The sequence below is a fragment of the Quercus lobata genome, chromosome 3 (assembly GCF_001633185.2).
Source record: "Quercus lobata isolate SW786 chromosome 3, ValleyOak3.0 Primary Assembly, whole genome shotgun sequence".
Classification (NCBI taxonomy): Eukaryota; Viridiplantae; Streptophyta; class Magnoliopsida; order Fagales; family Fagaceae; genus Quercus; species Quercus lobata.
The window spans coordinates 36,265,604-36,283,538 of NC_044906.1; the positions used below are offsets into that span (position 1 = coordinate 36,265,604).

Sequence of the window (17,935 nt, forward strand, 5' to 3'; positions counted from 1 at the left end):
AAATCATATGCCGCCATGTGTCAATTACCTCAGATAATGTCTACGTCAGCTTCATATATCACGACAGTTCACTGCTCTCTACTCTGTCTATATATAGTTTGATCATTAGCCTTACTTCTTTCACCGCAACATATTTTCTCTACTTCTCTCTTTGCTTTGCTTTTTCACAGTCTTCTTCAATAATCAATACCAGTTTCTGTGCTCTAGATAATATACCATGTATAATATAGCATTGCACCTTGGTTATCAGACTTCAAGGGAAAGTTTTTCTGTGCTCTGGAAACAGGAAAATGTTTTTGTCGAATTTGACTCGAAGAAGAGAAATTTGTACTTCCATTTCCCTTATCTTTCTGAAAAGTACAAGCTTGAAATCTCTTACGAGAACATTTGGCAGATTCAGCACCATCAACCACGTGGTCAAGCTGAAAAGTTTCTTCTCATTCAGGTTAGATAGTTTAAACATTAATTATAATTTTTCACAATTTTCTGCTCATGCACCATGCTTTTTGTAGTTAGTTTACATTCTAACAAATTATTTTTCATTGCAATGTTAGTTACTTGGAGCTCCTCGGATTTATGTGAAAGATCATACTCGTCATTGGGTCCGAGAAGTTGATTTCACTCCGTCGTGCTGCATTGGCCAATCTTCTGCTCTATGTTTGGAGGTTCCACAGAAGGAACAGATTCCAAAATTTCATGGAGATTTTGTGTCTTATAAGAAAAATGAAGGCCCTTTTGTTTTGAAGCGAGGTTCTACTCTCTCTTGCAACTCCGGACTAGTCCCTATTGTGAGTCCTCCAGAAGGCTTTGACTTGCCTTATAAAATCTTGTTTAAGATCAACTCTTTAATTCAGCATGGTTGTCTTCCTGGCCAAGAAATTGATGCCAATTTTTATCGGTTGGTCGATCCTAAGAGAATATCAATTGTTGAGTACATAGAAAGTGCCTTGGACAAACTGTCTAATGTGAAAGAATGCTGCTTTGAACCTGCAAGCTGGGTGGAGGATCAGTATAAGAAATATGCCAGTTCGAAGCGACTTCCCAAACCTACTGCTAAGTCTTTAGATGATGGGTTTGTATATGTACACAGGGTTTTAATAACTCCATCTAAAGTATATTTCTGTGGTCCAGAGGTGAATCTCTCCAATCGTGTGTTACGCAATTATCATGAGTATATTGATGACTTTCTTCGTGTTTCGTTTGTTGATGAGGACTGGGATATACTGCACGCAACAGTTTTATCATCGTGTGCATCTTCGGCAAAAGGGGAGAGGCGAACTGGCATTTATGACAGGATACTGTCCATTTTACGAAATGGCATAGTTATTGGTGCTAAGAAGTTTGAGTTTCTTGCCTATTCAAACAGTCAATTACGAGAAAATTCTGTTTGGATGTTTGCTTCAAGAACTGGCCTGACTGCATCAGATATCAGAGAGTGGATGGGTGATTTTCGCGAGATTAGGAATGTGGCAAAATATGCTTCCAGATTGGGTCAATCTTTCGGCTCTTCAAGAGAAACAGTGAGCATTAGTAGGCAGGAAGTTGAAAATATTCCTGATGTAGAAGTTGTAAGGAATGGAATCCCATACTGTTTCTCTGATGGTATAGGCAAGATATCTGCAGAATTGGCTAGAGAGGTGGCTACAAAATGTGGCCTAGAAAATTCTGTTCCATCCGCATTTCAAATTCGATATGGTGGGTACAAAGGTGTCGTGGCAGTTGATCCAACTTCTTCAAAGAAGTTGTCATTGAGAAAGAGCATGTGTAAGTACAAATCAAAAAACAGAAAACTAGATGTCTTGGAATGGAGTAGGTATCGACCTTGTTTTCTTAATCGTCAGATAATCACTCTATTGTCCACCCTCGGGGTTAAGGATCGAGTTTTTGAAAAGAAGCAAAAGGAGGCTATAGATCAACTAGATGCCATGTTAACAGATCCGTTGAGCTCACAGGAAGCATTGGAATTGATATTCCCAGGAGAGAGGACAAAGGTTCTAAAGGAAATGCTTTTGTGTGGTTATCAGCCTGATACAGAACCATTTCTTTCAATGATGCTAGAAACACTTCGTGCATCTAAGTTGATAGAATTACGGCTCAAAAGTAGGATATTTATTCCAAATGGAAGATGTATGATGGGATGTCTAGATGAGACCGGGACATTGGAATATGGTGAAGTATTTGTCCAAATTTCTCGCTCTAGTAGGCAGCTCTCTAATGGTTTCTCCGATATGTTTCGCACTAGCAACTCAAACCCGAACAATTTAATTTTTGAGGGTAAGGTAGTTGTTGCTAAAAACCCATGTCTACATCCGGGAGATGTGCGTGTTCTAAAGGCTGTTGATGTGCCGGCTTTGCACCACCTGACAGATTGTGTTGTTTTTCCCCAGAAGGGCAAAAGGTAATAATGTGACATCCCATACTAGATAGGGTTTGACTTTCCTTAAGTATTTTTTAAAAGAAATCTCATTTTATTTTAATGAAAAATTATCACATCATCTATTAACTAAATAAACTGTGGGAATTAAAACTCATTACTACTTGTCATTGTATATTTAGAGTTTATACATAATCCTATGCTAGCATTAGTTTATACACGTTTATGTGTACCTTTACCTACTTACAGAGACATGCATATGTAAGATATATAATGATCCATTTGTACTTGTATGTTGCATGCATAGATATAATATGTATCTTATTTAAATGATATGTAACATATTCTCCTCCAGTAGGTTTATTACCATGATCATAGGTTGTCTGGTTATATGTCCATATATAATATTAGCCTCTGAGCATGTGCTCACATGCCTGTTATGAGACTCTTCTATTTTTTTGAGTAAAGGTTAATAATTTGTATCTATTTTAATTTAAAAATATATACATATTTTTTTATATTTAAAACAAATAAAAAGGTTAAACTTTAGAGATAAGTAGTAACTGTAATTTCTTTTTTAAACGAGAAGGGAGAAAAAAAATCCTAAATTTTAGGAGTTTTCTTTTTGAATTTAAAATAAAATTTTTTATTTAACATTTGTGACCCTGTTTCTAAATGAAGTTATCCTTCATTAATAAAGGTATTTTTGAACCTCAAAAAAGTCCAATTGAAAGAGGAGAATCCTCTTATATATATAGTATAGATATAGATGTTGCTATCTTAACTTAATTTTAAGTTTGTAGACATAAAATGTCATTTCACCACTTCTGGAATGGAAAAAATCAAACTTTTTAGGCATGCTTATCAAATAATTTTATATTGTACTTGCATACTGGGTTGTTGTGTTATTTGTCTTTATTTGTTCTCTTGCCTTGGCAAGACATCACCTAGTTAAATAAAAAAATTCTTTGGGAATACTCTATTCACTAACATTAGTTTGAACAATTGTATTAGACCTCATCCGAACGAATGCTCTGGGAGTGACTTGGATGGAGATCTATATTTCGTCTGTTGGGACCCTGATCTTATTCCTCCTCGACAAATTCAACCAATGGAGTATATCGGAGCAAAAACTATGCCAGTTGATCATGATGTTACAATAGAAGTAATCTCAATTTATATGTAGTAACAAGCCATGCATATTTTGAGCACAACACATTTTAATTTGATTCTGCAATTAATATATGCATAAAACTGCACTATAAAAGTAGGGTATAATAGCTCTTTCTGAACAAATGTCTATTCATTTGCTTATACCACTTGATGAGAAGACACCGTGTTTCCATCATCTAGCCTTTGCGATCTTGGGTTTTCTATATGTTAAAGACAATTAAAGCATTTAATTTATATGTGGCTGTGTATATTCTTGTGCATCTAATGAGCAGTCATTTACGAAACTGTTTCTGAACTTTTTTTATGTTAAGAGGGAAAAGTATTGTTTCCATACTCATAAACAATTATCTTTTCTGTTCATGTTATATTATTCGCCAATGCACTGTGTTCTTTATTTTATTAATATGAGTATGGAAACACATATGTACATATCACATATGCTTGATTGAAACACTCTTTTTTGGATATTTAGGATCATTGAGAAAAGTCTGCAATAAATATGTTTGATTTTGTTAAAGGCTCTGTCTTGCTATTCTGGAATTAGTTTGGAATCTGGAAATTCTAAGCAGAATTGCCTTATCATGATCAAATCTAGAAATCCCAGGCCTTGTGGTCATTCCATTTGTTCTTCTTGACAATTTGAGTGATAAAGAACTCTAGGCTGGTGTGAGATACTTTATGGTATTAATTCTCTCTACTAGGTAGTAATGCACCACACGTTCCACACTAATGCATTTAAAGATTTCATTGATTCCTCATATTTTCCATCCCATTTTTAACAACATCCTTTTATACCTTACATAACAAAGCATGTCACCCTTGTGCTACAGGAAGTTCAAGAGTATTTTGTCAACTACATACTCAACGACCGTCTGGGAATCATCGATAATGCCCACATTGTCTTTGCAGATAGTGAGCTCCGTAGGGCAATGAGTCCTGAATGTATTGAGCTTGCACAACTACACTCAATTGCTGTTGACTCCCCAAAAAGTGGTGTTGTTGCCAAAATTCCCCATTATTTGCGTGTTAAGAAATATCCAGATTTCATGGAAAAGTCTGATAAACGCACCTACAAATCAGAACGTGTGATTGGAAAGCTTTTTCGAGAGGTGAAAGACCTTGCATCGCTCACGAGCCCTATGACACCCTTCACCTCAGAAGTAGCAAAGCAGTGTTATGATCCTGACATGGAAGTAGACGGCTTCAAGGACTACATCAGTGATGCTTTCTATTACAAAAGGGAGTATGATCGCAAGTTGGTGAGTTTGATGGATTATTATGGGATCGAAACTGAAGCTGAAATACTCAGCGGGCACATATTGACAATGTCAAAATCTTTTGGAAAGAGGAGGGATATGGAACAGATTAATTATTCTGTAATGGCACTAAGAAAGGAAGCAAAGAGCTGGTTCAACAAGGGAAGTGAGTCAGATTCTGACACTGATATTGTTAATACAAAAGCAAAAGCAAAAGCGTCGGCTTGGTACTACGTTACATATCACCACAGCTATTGGGGTCGCTGCAATGTGGGAATGGATGGAGCTCATTTCCTCAGTTTTCCATGGTGTGTCTCTGACAAGCTTATCCAGATCAAGAAGGACAAAATGAGTAACATAATAGCTTGAGACATGTTGGAATTGAAGCGTTAGTTAAGTCATGAATTGCGCTCGGATTGAGAAGTTTAGTATAAGATCCTAAGTATGTATTTAAGAAAATTGCTTGTGTGACTACTAGTTATCTTTGCTTATTGTTATTGGTATATGCTTGTTGATAAAGCACATGTAAATGCTCCAGGCAGATGATTGGGGCTATAAATTATGTTACAATTCCTGTTGGAAAATATATGTATGGTTTCTTATCATATTTTCTCATTCTTTAACATTGTTAGTTCTCCGTTTTATTTTCTCATTTGAGATCGAACATAGACAAGAGATAGCTATCCCTCGCCTAAGATAGCATTATTTCAAATTGGAAAAAAAATTGTAGTAAGTAAATAATTTCTAATCTCTTTCTCTCTGTTTTTTTGGTCAGTATAATCCTAGCATGTTTCATCTTTCGTTTCCTTTTTATTCTTTTTGATGAATGTATTGATCAATTCCAATTTTTCTTTTCTTATTGATTCTTTTCCAATTAAGATGCATCGCTCTATGAGTCTATATGTCTATATCATGGGCAGAGCCAGGGGGTGTAGTTCTTATAGTAGCCCTGCTAGTGTTCGTTGTAACACACCTACAGATAAAAGTGAACATACAGCCCATTATCTTGTTCATCATACCCGGATGGCTGGTGACAAGGTGGTATGGAAAATGGATAGAGCCATAGAGGATGCTCAACCGTGTGCTTTTGGCAAGCGAAAAAGTCATTTCTAAAATTTTTTTAAACTTAATTTTGAGAATGACCAAGTACAATTATGGTAATGATTTAGACCACAATTTTTAAATTACAACTTAATCAAGATTAGGCTAATCTATCACTTAACACTAATTTTAAGTGATTAACCAATTGATATAAGTATGATGACAACATATACATGGATAAACAAATTTGAGCATATAAAATGGATAACCATAGGAAGTGAAAGACATAATACCACAAAGATAACATCAGATGTGTTATTGAAGAGGAAAACCCGAGAATCAAGTGTAAAACCTTTCTACGGAACTATTGAAAACATTTCACCAGTGTAAATAGATGCAATATATAATACATATAAAGCCCTCTAAGTCTAATTTATGTATTCAAGCCCTTCAAATTCTTGCTAGCAACAAACTTTGCGAATCCTATCTCCACTCTAACTACCGGATCCACAATTGAATACCAATTGCATCTTCAAGCCTCCATGGCTAATTTGTGGTAGTTCCAATGATTCCCAAAAACTTCAATTGGCCCTCATAACACAATGGTAATGATGGGTGGGAAGGATTTAATCTCCTATCAAAGTATTCACTTGATAAATACAAGATAATTTTGACAAAGGATATGCCAACACAAAATAAAGCCTAACAACTTTGATAGGTCCTACACAACATATACTTTCCCCCTCCTTCTCTATCACACATCCTACAAATAAACAATCAGTAAAGTGTATCTAAATGCAATTTATCGTCTAAATGCACTTTGTCAAACCAAACACTGCAATTTAGGCAAAAACTCTAGTTTTGAAAAAGGCCAGATCTCTCAAATATATTAAAACAATACCTTTGAATAAAAAGAAAAAAGAAGGTATTACTTCATGAAAATCCTAAATAAAATTATAAAATAAAGAATTTTTTTTTGGTATATTCTATTCTATGCACATCTATAACTATATAATATCTAAAAGTCGAAGTGTAACATTTAATGTTATTTCACTCCTATTAAGCCAATTCATCAGCCATATTACAATTTTTTTTAATTAATTTGTTCCTCTAATTTTTTTGATAATAGTAATTAAATTAATCAATTGACTTTGCAGATTTATCCTGGATGGTTTTTTTCTTTAATTATATCTTGGACTGTTTAACTTTACATATACTTTGCCTTTAGACATTCATCTTACTTTAATTTATAAAGAACTCCTTCCAAACTTTTTTTTTTCTTCATTACTCTTACTCAATTAATTGCTTCTCCCTTTCACATTGTTATATGGCCACAACCAAATAAGAGAAAAAAAAAAAATATATATATATATATATATATATGGGTAATTATTAGGTACTCCCGGAGTACTATAAATGCATATTCCCTTATCTCACATGATTGTGGGTTCCACTAATTAAATTTATAGTGGGACCTACAATTCATGTGAGAGGAGGGAGTACACATTTATGGGACTCTCGGAATATTCAATAATTTTCCTATATATATAGGCTATAAATGGTTATTTAGGCTCCATGGGTGCTCGAAATACCCTAATATATGAACCCTCACAACTCCAGTTTACCAGAGTTTATGACTTGGCCATGAAGCTACTGACATATTACCAGTAAAACAATTTTGCATTCAAGGTAAATCTTCAAAGGAGAAATATTTTTAGTACTTTCAATGCTTTGTAATGATTACTAAAAAAAAGAAAAGAAAAATTACATATTAGATTCTTTTTTATATATATGTGTGTGTATATATATATATATATATATTATGACGCTTTATTTTCAATCGTTTTTATAATATTTCAATAAATTTCTATCACTTCCAAAAAAAAAGTATGTACACGTGTAAATTTTCTTGTAATTAAAATGTACACGTGTAAATTTTCTTGTAATTAAATTAATGTATAAGATTGTTATTGATGCGTGCCTTCAAATTTGGTACACTTTGGTCCATTTAGTCTACTTCGGTCTTGGTTACAATTCGGTTCATTTCGGTCCACGTCGTTCCATTTGAATCACTTTGGTCCATTCGGTCCACTTTGGTCTAAGATGACAAAAAGTAATATGATTCAATGATTTGTGGTATTATCTTTCTTTATGTTCTCCGCCCCCCCCCCCCCCATTCCTAACTAATATTTGTATTTTAGTTTTTGAGTGAATTACACAATTTTAATGTTTTGATATGATATAATTTTAATTTGAAGACCAATTGAGGATATATTTTTATAAAGGGATAAGATATTTGAAGATTTATGATATTAAGTTCAGTATTATAATCTACAATCTTGCAATGTATAAGTTATTCAAGTTCAACATACCATGGTAAAAATTAATTTATTAATAAATTTATTGTCCTCTCCATTCTCTAATAAGAATTAATGATCATATACATTTTCATATTAGCACTCAAAATAGTTTATACGATAAGACAAGGCCTCACGAAATAAGCTCTTTATGTTGATGGATTATGTTGTGTGGTTGGAAGAAGAACCAAACTTTTTGCTAAACTATATTGACACTAAAAATTGTAATTGTATCACGCATTGTGTGGACTTGCGACTAGTAAAAATAATTCGGATGACTATTGTCTTTTACTGAAAAAGCTCTTTATGTGGCATCATTTTATTAGATAAACTAAACATGTGTGACAAGTTTATGTGACACTAAACGAAAAATATGGATGGAGGGACTATTAATGCATGCGGAATAAAATTTTAAGAGGTAAAATCTAAATTCTGAAATTTCAAGAATAAAATCCAAACACTTCCAAACACATGACTATCATCTTTTACTAAAAAAAAAAAATGATACTAATGAGATGCTTCATATATATGGACATTTGCATTAAGTTTTGAAAATAGTTCCTATGACAATTGGTAACGGATTGAATCTGTACAACTCTACTTTCCAACGCAACCAAAACAACGTGTTGAATAAGTATTTGAAACTAGAATTTGATGTAGTAATTTCACATTGAAAGAAATGTGATTGGTTCTCTGAGGTAGTCTTGGCCAGTCAATTTACTTAAGTCTCGAAAAGATGCTCCATTCCAACGCAACCAAAACAAGTTTCCTGAGTGTAAGTACGAAGTATTTAGTACACAGAGGAATAATTAAGGTCAATTCAATCTCATCACCCTTTTGGTTCAATTAATTCTTGCATAACAAGGAGGAATTTCCCATGGGAACAAAAGGTTGTCCCTCTCTCTTGTTAGTTTCAGAGTAGGGAAGCCTTGTGACTGATTGGTCCACATCATTAAGGTTTGTATGAATGTGGTGATGAGTTCCACTCACCTTCCAGTTTGTAAGCTCTTCGAACTTATATGGAAGAAATTAAAGCTGATTTTTCAAGCTGTGGCTTTAGCTGGGTCAAAACTCAAAAGACAGTCCCCTAAAGAGTCCACATATTGGTCCTACCCTCCAACTTCATCCCACCTAAACTCAACAACACTTTACTCTTATTTATTTTATCCTCGTAAATTTTCCTTTTTGGGCACCTAATGCGTAAAAAGAAGTGTTAGTTTATCTAACACTTTTTATTAACTAGATGTGCTTAGAATTGTATTCTTTTTACTATACCTGCAGTAATCATATGGTCTAGATCCTTCTTTTTCTTTTCTATTTAGGGTCTATTTGTGTAGAGCGGTTGCATTTACGTTTGTTTCCCTTGCGTTTTTTTTGGCTGGTCCATGGCACTGTTTATAGACCAGCCAAGTGATAAAAACGGGTGAATAGTAATTTGTAGCAATAAAAAATATTTTGCTATAGTGTTTTCAGCAAAAATATTTTTAGTTTTCAGCAAAATAAGCGATATGAGCAATCACATCAGTGGTTGCAAAAATGTGCAAATATACAAAATTGCTTTGCAAATGAACAGTAGTCGTGCATATATGCACAGTTAATGTTCATGTGTAAATGATTTTTTTATTATTTTTTTCTCTCTCCCCGTCATGTTGCTCTCTCATCTGTCTTCTTCTCACAACAATGAAAGAAAAGGGTGGGTGGGGCCATGTGGATAGTAGTTTGTTTGATATAATAAAAAATTAAAGAAATATTATTATTTAAATAAAATAGATGATAGAATAGATAAATTGATGTTGGTGTTTTGTAAAAGTAAGTGTGTAAAATAAAAATAAAAATATTTTTTTAAAAAAAATAGACAAGAATTTTGCATGTACTGATGCAATTACTCTAATATATTTTAATGACACCAAGGAAAGAAGTAGAGCGTGTTTTTCTAGAATCTAATGCACATAAAGAAGTGTTGGCCAAAGAATCAAACAAAGTTCTCCCCCATATTACTATAAGTCTCCGCGTCCTTGTTCCCAAAGTTTCCACTTTTCTCTATCACTTAAGAGGTCAACAAAAATTCCATTCCATCACTGTTTTTAGTGTTGTACTATCATTTTTTTTTTTTGGTTAATTCCTTGCAGGTCAAGAAGGAATTCAGCATCATGGATAGCAAAAGGCACTCCTTTCTTGTTGTTAGTTTCAGTGTGGAACTTTACATTCTGCTTGGCCCACAAAAGAAAAAAAATTATACAAGTTAAAAATTAGAATTAGATGATTCCCACTTCCACGTGAGACAGGCTTTGCAACCTTTTCTATTAAGCTCGGCATAAATCAATGTATAAAATAATAATAAATATGTGATTAATTATGTATTAAATTTTACAGCATTTTCATTTTCAATGTACAAAATCAAAATTAATGAGTTTGTTAGAAAATTATCTTCTATTTTTTTATTGCGAAACTTAATTTTGATAATATTCATAGTTAAAAAATACTCATTCCACAGTTGCATTAGAAGTGGTAAGAACAAGTAATAAGTGCAACAACTATATAAACAAATGAGTTTTTGGTCCTTACTAGTCATTAGCACAATTATGCCGAAATACATAATGCTCATAATAGTGTGTTAAGAATAAGCAATGCTACCAATCATGTACTGCCACCTCATAATGCTACAAAGTGATACTTGTACTTAACTTTGCTGACATGTTCTCAAATCTATGGCTTGGAGGGGTGTGAAGTTTCTGCAACTCTCACGCTAGATCCTTCCTCGTCAACGGCTCAGAGACCAAGTGTCTGAGATTCTTTGAGGAATCTGATAATGAAATTTGTAACAAGAAAAAAAAAAAAAAGACAGACATCATAGGTTTTGACAATGTTCCTTGGAAAAGCAATCGAATGCCGCCACGTGTCAATTACCTCAGAAAATGTCTACGTCAGCTTCACATATCAGTAGAAGTAATTCTTATACTATAGTCCCGTGAAGCAGGGAATCATGACAGTTATCTTGTATCAGAATCTAAGTAAGGATGAAGTTACCAAGACCAGTGGCAAGAGCAAAGAAGCATCCAGCAACACAAAAGACCAAAGACTCACTCACAGAGCTGTTGATTCTATAACAGAGCATAAACGGCAAGGCTGCATAAGTGAAGGTTGATGTACATACGACTTGTAGTTTTTAGTCTGTTCAAGTATTCACTTAAGTGTTAGCACGTGAGGAAGTTAGTTAAGGCCTGTAGCTTGCACGTGTAATAGTTTGTTAGTTCTGTTAGTTGGTTAGTTTTGTGTTCACACCTGTATAAACCAGTATATATATGTATTGCTTGTATTCTTGAATCAATGAATGAAATATATAGTTTTCAATTCCTGAATTTGTGATATGGTATCAGAGCAAAATTCCTAAATTCCTGTAGGATTTTTTTGCATTTTTTTTTTCTCTTTCTTGTCTTTCTCAATTTTCCGAGAAAATTTCTCTCTGTTCTTGAGAAAATTTTGTCTTCTGGAAATTGAAGTTGATTCTTCAATCGCTAATTGTCATCTATGACTTCTGCTACAAATACAAATGATTCTACAGATGCTTCCACATCTGTGAATCCATCTTCTTCTCCTCAAGAATCTCCAATGGATAACCCTCTGTTTTTACATCATGCACAGAATCCAAGTCTAGTCCTCGTTACACAACCATTGTTAGGTGGTGAAAATTATGCAGCTTAGGCTCGTGCAGTTAGAAAAGCTTTACTCACCAAGAATAAACTAGGGTTCATTGATGGAACCTTGACTCTTTCATCACCATTGGTATCAACTCCTTCGAATGTACAAGCATTGATAAGATGTGATAATATGGTTGGGACATGGCTAACCAATTCAGTCTCACCAAAGCTCCAATCAAGCATCATTTATGAAGATACTGCCCTAGAAATTTGGAATGACTTGAAGAATCGTTTTGCTCAAACAAATGGACCTAGAGTTTTCAATCTTCAAAAGGACATAGCTGAGCTTCATCAAGGTGAATTGTCTATCACTGACTTCTTTACTCAACTAAAGGTGTTTTGGGATCAATTACAGAACCTTAGTCCGTTTCCTACTTGCACATGTGGTAAATGCATTTGCAATATCAACAAGAAACTCACTGATTTACAAATGAGAGAATCTACCATGAAATTTCTCATAGGATTGAACGATTCTTTCTCCCAAGTTCGATCTCAGGTTCTGCTTATGGATCCAATTCCATCTCTTAGTAAGGTGTACTCCTTGCAAATTCAAGAAGAGACACAAAGATCAGTACCTAATTTAGCTTTTGTCAAGGTTGATTCTACTGCTTTAGCTGCTAAATTGACCAATGACCATCTTGGTTCATTTCTTGGTGGTGCTATTGGGAAAGGGAAGGAAAGACCAACTTGCACAAATTGTGGCAAGATTGGTCACACAATGGATAAATGCTATAGAAAGCATGGTTTTCCACCAGGCTTCAAGTTCAAGAACAAGCCATTTATGGCTCATCAAGTGTCTTCAGATATGCTAGTTGCTCCTGCTCCAATTGCTTCACCAATGCATCATCAGTCTGTTTTCACTCCTAAACAGTATCAACAACTTCATGCTTTATTTGGGGCTTCCACTTCATCCACTCTACCTTCTGCTCTAGTCAGGGATGCTTCAATGGTAAATGTAGCATCATCTTCTACATCTATCACTACTCCAATGTCAGGTATTGACCTATCTCATAGTGTCTTCTCTGCACAAGTAGTGAATAGAAGAATCTATGATCAATGGACATGGGTGTTGGATACTGGGGCTACTGACCATTTTGTTTGCTTAGTTGATCTATTGACTTCAATCACTACTACTATACAATCCTTGGTTCACTTGCCTAATGGGGAATCAACTCAAGTCACTCATATTGGCACTGTTATTCTTTCCCCTTCACTTACACTTACTAATGTTCTTTGTGTTCCCTCATTTAGTTTCAATCTATTATCTGTTAGTACACTCACATTATCTCAGCCTTATTGCCTTGTTTTCCTCTCCAATTACTGTTTTATTCAGGACCTTTTACCTTGGAAAATGATTGGGATGGGCAAGGCTGTTGATGGCTTGTATTTGTTGCAGTGTGACAGTCTCCAACACATTCCTCCTTCTTCCCTTGTTGATTACTTCAGCAGTCATAAGTCCACTGCCTCTTTTCCTCCTTTTTCTGCAGCAACTTCTGCTGGTTGTACATCATCCTCTCTTTGGCATGCCAGATTAGGACATCCTTCAGATATGAAGCTTAAAGCTTTAGGTCCTAATCTTCCTTCTTTACAATTTCTTTGTAATAAGACTTGTCATATTTGTCCTATGGCCAAGCTTAAACGATTACCATTTCCTTTCAATAATAAAATCTGTGCATGTGCTTTTGATTTAGTTCATATGGATGTTTGGGGACCTTATTCAGTTCCTACTTTGGATGGTCACAAATATTTCTTGACCATTGTGGATGATGCAACCCGAGCCACTTGGCTTTTTCTTATAAAATCCAAATCTGATGTCAGACCTTTATTTCAATCCTTTTATGCTATGATTGTTACCCAATTTAGTCAACATATTAAAGCTATTAGGACTGACAATGCCAAAGAGTTTGCCATGACTGATTTCCTTAGTTCACATGGCATTATCCATCAAACTAGTTGTGTCTATACCCCACAACAAAACTCTGTTGTAGAGAGAAAACACCAGCACTTACTCTCCATTGCTAGGGCTTTACAGATTCAATCCCAAGTTCCCTTGTCTTTTTGGGGTGATTGTGTTTTGACTGCTGCATACCTCATCAATAGGCTTCCTTCTCCCTTGCTACATGATAAAACACCTTTTGAGCTCTTATTTCATAAGCCCCCTGAGTACAATCATCTCAAAGTCTTTGGCTGCCTGTGTTTTGCCTCTACCATTGTTCATACCAGAAACAAATTTTCACCAAGGGCAAGAAAATGTGTTTTCCTTGGCTACCCGTGTAATGTCAAAGGTTATAAACTTTATGACCTTGATTCTCATGTTGTCTTTGTATCCAGGGATGTTGTTTTTCATGAATCTGTATTCCCTTTTGTCTCTTTTTCCAATAGTTCCATTCCTCTCAATTCCTTGCCCTTGCCATGTGCTTCACTTGTTCCTCCCTTACATGATGAGGCCTTTCTGTTTCAACCTGCCACTTCTGCCTTTCCTCCTCATTCTATCACTCAAGTTCATCATAATATTGATAATGACTTACTTGATGATGTCCCAGAAGCTCCCCTTGATCCCACTGCAGATCCTATTCCCATTAGAAAGTCTACTAGATCCATTAAAAGACCTTCATACTTACAGGAGTTCCACTGCAATAATGTCACTTCTGTCCAGCCCTTGCCTTCTTCCCAGTTAGGTACATCTCACCCTCTTTCTTCTCATATGTCATATCATCATCTTTCTCCCTCCTATAAGACCTTCTGTTGTGCCATTTCTTCACTTGTTGAACCTCAGTTTTACTATCAAGCTGTCTTTGATCCCCAATGGCAAGCTGCCATGGATGCTGAGATAGCAGCACTTGAGGCTAACAATACTTGGACCTTGACACCCTTACCTCCTGATAAGAGGTCCATTGGCTGCAAATGGTTGTACAAAATCAAGTATAAGGCTGATGGATCCATTGAGAGATACAAAGCTAGGTTGGTGGCTAAGGGCTTCACCTAAAAGGAAGGCATTGATTACTTTGAAACCTTCTCTCCAGTAGCTAAAATGGTGTCTGTCAAGGTTCTTCTTGCTGTTGCTGCCATTAAGGGTTGGTCTCTTAGTCAATTGGATGTCAATAATGCTTTTCTTCATAGGGATTTGGATGAGGAGGTGTATATGGCTCTTCCACAGGGGTTTCACGGCCAAGGGGAGGTTGTTTGTAAGCTCAACAAATCCATTTATGGTCTCAAGCAAGCTTCTAGGCAATGGTTTGCAAAGTTTTCAAACACTCTAATTCAGCTTGGTTTCATTCAATCCAAGGCTGACTACTCTTTGTTTACTAGAAGACATGACAACATTTTCATGATTCTCTTAGTCTATGTAGATGATGTTTTGATAGCTTGCAATGACAAGGCTGAAGTGGATAAGTTTAAAATCATGCTGGATGATAAGTTCAAGCTTAAGGATTTGGGTAATTTGAAATATTTCCTTGGTTTGGAAGTTGCAAGATCAGACAAAGGAATTGCCTTTTGTCAACGGAAATACACCCTTGAGCTGCTTAATGATGCTGGCCTACTGGGCTGTAAGTGTGCTAAGACCCCTATGGAGCACAACTTAAGACTTAGCAAGTTTGAAGGAGAAGAACTTAAAGATCCCAGTCATTACAGAAGGCTTATGGGCAGGCTCTTGTACTTAACAATCACAAGACCTGACATCACATTTGCTGTCCATAAACTCAGTCAGTTTATGTCCAAGCCAAGGAGACCCCATTTGGATGCAGCACATAGAGTGTTGCAGTATTTGAAAGGTGAACCGGGCAAAGGACTTATGTTTTCTTCTAACACAGACTTGCATTTGAAAGGATTTGCAGATGCAGATTGGGCTGCATGTCCTGACACTAGGAGATCCGTGACTGGCTATAGCATCTTCATTGGTGATTCTTTAGTATCTTGGAAATCCAAGAAGCAGTCCACAGTGTCAAGATCATCAGCTGAGGCTGAATACAGGTCCATGGCAGTGGCAACATGTGAGATAGTGTGGATTTTGTATTTTCTCAAAGATATTGGTGTGAATCATGACAAGGAGGCCTTATTGTTCTGTGACAGCCAAGCTGCATTGCACATTGGTTCCAATCCAGTCTTCCATGAGAGGACAAAACATATAGAAATAGACTGTCATGTGGTTAGGAATAAGGTGTTGGAGAAGGTGATTAAGTTGAATCATGTTAGATCAAATTGTCAGTTGGCTGATCTGCTCACTAAAGCTTTGAATTATAATCAATTTTCCATTCTTAGTTGTAAAATGGGGATGATTAGTATACATGCACCTGTTGCTCTTGAGGGGGAGTATCAGAATCTAAGTAAGGATGAAGTTACCAAGACCAGTGGCAAGAGCAGAGAAGCATCCAGCAACACAAAAGACCAAAGACTCACTCACAGAGCTGATGATTCTATAACAGAGCATAAACGGCAAGGCTGCATAAGTGAAGGTTGATGTACATACGACTTGTAGTTTTTAGTCTGTTCAAGTATTCACTTAAGTGTTAGCACGTGAGGAAGTTAGTTAAGGCCTGTAGCTTGCACGTGTAATAGTTTGTTAGTTCTGTTAGTTGGTTAGTTTTGTGTTCACACCTGTATAAACCAATATATATATATATATATGTATTACTTGTATTCTTGAATCAATGAATGAAATATACAGTTTTCAATTCCTGAATTTGTGATATCTTGGCGCCACACTACTCTCTACTCTGTCTATATATAGTTTGATCATGAGCCTTACTTCTTTCACTGCAACATATTTTCTCTACTTCTCTCTTTGCTTGGCTTTTAAGGTGAGACTCTCTTGCTTACTTTCAACCATTCACTTCCATTTCTCTTAATCACACTTTCATATATATGGTTGACGAATGTCAAGAAAAACAAGAATTTGAAGCCTCTAATCATCCTGGTTGAAGAATTAATATTTCTTCGAGATTTAATTTCTTTGAAGTACATTAATATGCATTGAATATTTGTCTAGTACATGTGTTGAAATTTTGAAAATGGTTTTGATGATTTGATTGCATCAATGTTGCAACCTTTGCGTTTTTGAGCATGACAGTCACCTAAATTTGATATTTGATTTTCACTCTCAAATGCACATGAAAGAAGAGTTTTTTTTTTTTTTTTTTTTTAAGTAGTTTTCAAATGTTTTCCTGTTTATTTTTTTGGGGCTCCATTTATTATTATTATTCTTTTTTGGTTTTGAAAGATATCTACATAGTCTCTTTGATTTAGTTTTGTAGGTTCTCTTTTATTAGTATATGATAATAAATCATGTGTAAGGTGCGGTGATATGTAAAACTTGAACTAGTATTACTTGGCTAGGCTGTTAATATTTATGCAGTTTCATTTTAGGTTGATAGGCTTTATAGATATAGTTTTAAACTTTTGTTTTAGTTCTTCACCTACCTGGCTAATGGTCTTACTGGTTGAAACCAATCCATGGAAAGACTAAATGCATCTAAGTATTTGGAACTACTGTAAACCATTCCTAGACAGTGATATAACCAGCGAGGACATATATTTAAAGACTCGGAAAAAAATGGAATGCGGATATTTGAACCCCTTTCAATTTTCTTTTTATTTGTTTTTGTTCAAATTATTTACATTTGTAAGCCTGTCTAATTTTTTACTATGATTAATAGTTTTTGAACTTTTTTCATTGAATACCTTAATTAAAAATGTGGTTCTAATGATAGTCAATTTGCAGAATTTAAGAAATCATAGTCTTCTTGGATAATCAACACCTGTTGCTGTGCCCTAGATAATCTACCATGGATAATATAGCATTGCACTTTGGATATCAGACTTCAAGGGAAACTTTTTCTGTGCTCTGGAAACAAGAAAATGTTTTGTCAGATTTGACTCGAAAATGAGAAATTTGTACTTCTATTTCTCTGATCTTTCTGAAGATTACAAGCTTGAATTCTCTTATGAGAACATTTGGAAGATTGAGCTCCATCATCCACGTGGTCAAGCTAAAAAGTTTCTTCTCATTCAGGTTAGCTGGTTAAAACATTAATTATA

At 35.1% G+C, this 17,935-nt stretch overlaps 1 protein-coding gene across 1 annotated transcript; it reads left to right on the forward strand.

Annotated features, from left to right (window-relative positions):
* The first annotated feature begins 217 nt into the window (after nt 1-217).
* On the forward strand, nt 218-5,172 carry LOC115980826 (probable RNA-dependent RNA polymerase 1). The gene is made up of 4 exons (XM_031103037.1): nt 218-445; nt 555-2,398; nt 3,389-3,539; nt 4,378-5,172. Exons 1-4 carry the CDS (start codon nt 218-220, stop codon nt 5,170-5,172), a joined length of 3,018 nt encoding a protein of 1,005 aa, XP_030958897.1.
* Nucleotides 5,173-17,935: the final 12,763 nt, after the last annotated feature.

Excerpts from the sequence above, each read along its gene's own strand:
- LOC115980826 (XM_031103037.1), top strand. The coding sequence starts at position 218 with ATGTATAATATAGCATTGCACCTTGGTTATCAGACTTCAAGGGAAAGT. Across the intron at positions 2,399-3,388 it reads TTTCCCCAGAAGGGCAAAAG|ACCTCATCCGAACGAATGCT; the intron begins GTAATAATGTGA and ends CAATTGTATTAG. Across the intron at positions 3,540-4,377 it reads ATCATGATGTTACAATAGAA|GAAGTTCAAGAGTATTTTGT; the intron begins GTAATCTCAATT and ends CTTGTGCTACAG.